The 3384-nt window shown below is 31.9% G+C and overlaps 1 protein-coding gene across 5 annotated transcripts in view; it reads left to right on the forward strand.

The window, feature by feature from the left end:
• Window positions 1-3384, forward strand: part of LOC106467652 (paired box protein Pax-6-like) — a 61507-nt gene that overhangs the window by 33405 nt on the left and 24718 nt on the right. For all 5 annotated transcript variants that reach the window (XM_022395850.1, XM_022395847.1, XM_022395851.1 and 2 more), the window contains one exon: window positions 1814-1969. In XM_022395850.1, the coding sequence (XP_022251558.1) occupies window positions 1814-1969 (156 nt within the window). The remainder of the gene's footprint in view (window positions 1-1813; window positions 1970-3384) is intronic.

Consider the following 3384-nt stretch of genomic DNA (forward strand, 5'->3'; position numbering starts at 1 on the left):
GGTACTTGGTGATTTTATTGCCTAGAGCTGACCTCGATGGGTACTTGGTCATTTTATTGCCTAGAGTTGACCTCAATGGGTACTTTGTGATTTTATTGCCTAGAGCTGACCTCGATGGGTACTTGGTCATTTTATTGCCTAGAGTTGACCTCGATGGGTACTTTGTGATTTCATTGCCTAGAGCTGACCTCGATGGGTACTTGGTCATTTTATTGCCTAGAGTTGACCTCGATGGGCACTTTGTGATTTCATTGCCTAGAGTTGACCTCAAAACCAATATTTCACTAGAAGAAGTTAAAAATATGTTTTTTCGAACGTTGTTTTAAATTCATAACGTGTGTAGATTAAGTTAACAGTCAACATTTACCGAGTCAGTTCACTCATGTCTTCGCAATCGAATTGTCATCATAATTTTATAATACATTTTATTATAAATATTTATCCGTTATAATTCTGTCTAATACATTGTACCTCATTATTTGTATAATGACAAATAATGTATTAATAGTTTTATTAAACAGTTTATTAAGGTATATTCACTACACTGTATAATGAACGCTTTCTTTTATTGCTTATCGGTTATCCTGAAGATGGCTCCAAGAGAAAGACAACGACAAGTCGTTTTTTTATGTTTTGATAATTCATTAATCATTTGTGCATTATTATGCTGGTTCGTTATTACTGTTTTATATATTGTTTGTTTGTTTGAAGTTAAGCACAAAGCTACACAATGGGCTATCTGTGCTCTGCCCATCACGAGTATCGAAACCCGGGTTCTAGCGTTGTAAGTCCGCAGACATACCGCTGTGCCACTGGGGGCATTTATATACTAAAGGAAAAATATTCTTCAGATCAGTGTTAACTAAGTCCTCTAAAAATAATAATATTTAAGGCTGTTGTTGTTGTTTTAGAGCAAAGTTGCATAATGCTCTATCTGCGATCTGTCCACCACATGGAATCGAACCCAAGACTTTAATGTTGTAAGTTCTTAAACTTACCATTGACCCACATAATTGAAGTAACGTGTAATTTTAGTATGGTTTGTACAGATAGGCGACAACAAAATTGGTCCATAAAAGGAATACAGTTTTGTTTCCTACAAATTTTTCAATTTCAATATTTTTTTCCTTTCAATATTGTACTTTTCAATATAGTATCACGTAAGCATTGCATGCAAGTTATGAATATTATTTATAAAGAAATGAAATGCGTGTATCTTAATATTGCTAAATGAAATGCGTGTATTTTAACATTGCTAAATAAAATAACTCGTAAGACTCAAAAGTTTTAAAACTAGAGGGGCATTCAGGAGAGTACATACCTCCGCTACGCAGCGTTGATCATATTCGGCTCTGAAAACAATACGAAAATGTGTCCGTATGTCCGTCATTATCAACGAACACAGACCATTTTTGGCATTATAATGAGGAATAACATTTTACATATGTTTACCAAGTTTAATGAAAATCTGATCATTTTCGACTGAGTTATAAAGTAAATAGCATGTGAAAAATGGGCCCTCATGTTAACAGATAAGATTTTTTGGATTTTCGTGACCTTGTTGTGACATTGACTTTTGATCTTGACCCTCCGAAAATTAATGCCTTCTAAGGTTGGTCGTAGTCCAAATGTATACTAAATTTTTTTCAAATCCATTCAGCCGTTTTCAATAAATCTTGCTGACAAACACACACAGGGGTTAAAACATAAACTCGGAGGTAACAATGACTATCTGATCAGTGAAAACTATGGAGAGTTTATGCTAACATTTTAGTATTTTTATCTCATTACTTAAGCCTGTTTTTGTCTATAGGAAGGTACTACGAAACAGGATCTTTGAGGCAGGGAATTGTAGGCGGAAGCAAGCCGAAAGTGGCAACACCTGTAGTAGTGGCACAAATTGAAAAATATAAGAGGGAAAACCCGACCATTTTTGCCTGGGAGATAAGAGAACGTCTAATATCAGAAGGTTTGTAATAATAAGTATCATGTAGAGTTGAAAGTTGATAATCACCTATAAATTTGATTTTTATACAACACCAAAAAGCAACACTCAAAACCTGGTATATCTGTTTCTATTACCATAAAATAAATTTACGTTTATTAGAAGAATCATGATTTTGTTTGAGTCAACTAAAACCCGAAAATACATTTGATTCCCGAAGAGCAGTTAACAATAATACAAACTTACTCATTACTTCAAAACGCTAAACATGCAAGAATTAGTACTTATAAAACAAAAATAGTGGTTACGTAATTTAGTCCGTATTAAATATTTAAAATTTAGTACTGATAACACAAAAATAGTGCTTATGTAATTTAGTCCGTACTAAATATGTGAGAATTAGTATTTATAACACAAAAATAGTGCTTATGTAATTTAGTCCGTACTAAATATTTAAGATTTAGTGCTGATAACACAAAAATAGTGCTTATGTAATTTAGTCCGTGCTAAATATGTGAGATTTAGTACTGGTTACATAAAAATAGTGCTTATGTAATTTAGTCCGTACTAAATATGTAAAAATTAGTACTGATAACACAAAAATAGTGCTTATGTAGTTTAGTCTGGACCAAATATGTGAGAATTAGTACTTATAACACAAAAATAGTGCTTATGTAATTTAGTCCGTACTAAATATGTAAAAATTGGTACTAATTATACGTTTCCTTTATAGATTATCCTCTTAGGTAACAACAAAATAATGTACAGTTTAATTTTTAAAGCGTTGGAACAACATTCATTTTCTGAGACTTAACTGCAGCATACTTATGTCAATTTCTCAGACGAAGTGTAACACTCGCCTTATATACGTTACTATAGGATGTGGACTTATAATTGGCCAGTTATGAGAGCTGCTTTTATAAGTTTATTTCAGCACTAAACAAGCACAGTGGAAATTGCTTTTGATGTTCAGAAATCACTGCGTATTTTGGTCACTGGAGCATTTACGTAAACAAACGAACTGATACAAATACGTTCCATATATCATAAATACATGAAAGTAAATTAAATAAGTTCCCTTTACCATAAATACATGAAAGTAATACAAATACGTTCCCTTTATCATAAATACTTGAAAGTAATATAAATACGTTCCCTTTACCATAAATACATAAAAGTAATATAAATACGTTCCATATATCATAAATACATGAAAGTAAACTAAATACGTTCCCTTAACCATAAATACATCAAAGTAATACAAATACGTTCCCTTTACCATAAATACATGAAAGTAATACAACGACATTCCCTTTACCATAAATACATGAAAGTAATACAAATACGTTCCCTTTACCATAAATTCATAAAAGTAATATAAATACGTTCCATATACCATAAATACATGGAAGTAATTCAATACAGGTTTAGCTGAGAAA

Source organism: Limulus polyphemus, unplaced genomic scaffold (genome assembly GCF_000517525.1).
Source record: "Limulus polyphemus unplaced genomic scaffold, Limulus_polyphemus-2.1.2 Scaffold2693, whole genome shotgun sequence".
Classification (NCBI taxonomy): domain Eukaryota; kingdom Metazoa; phylum Arthropoda; class Merostomata; order Xiphosura; family Limulidae; genus Limulus; species Limulus polyphemus.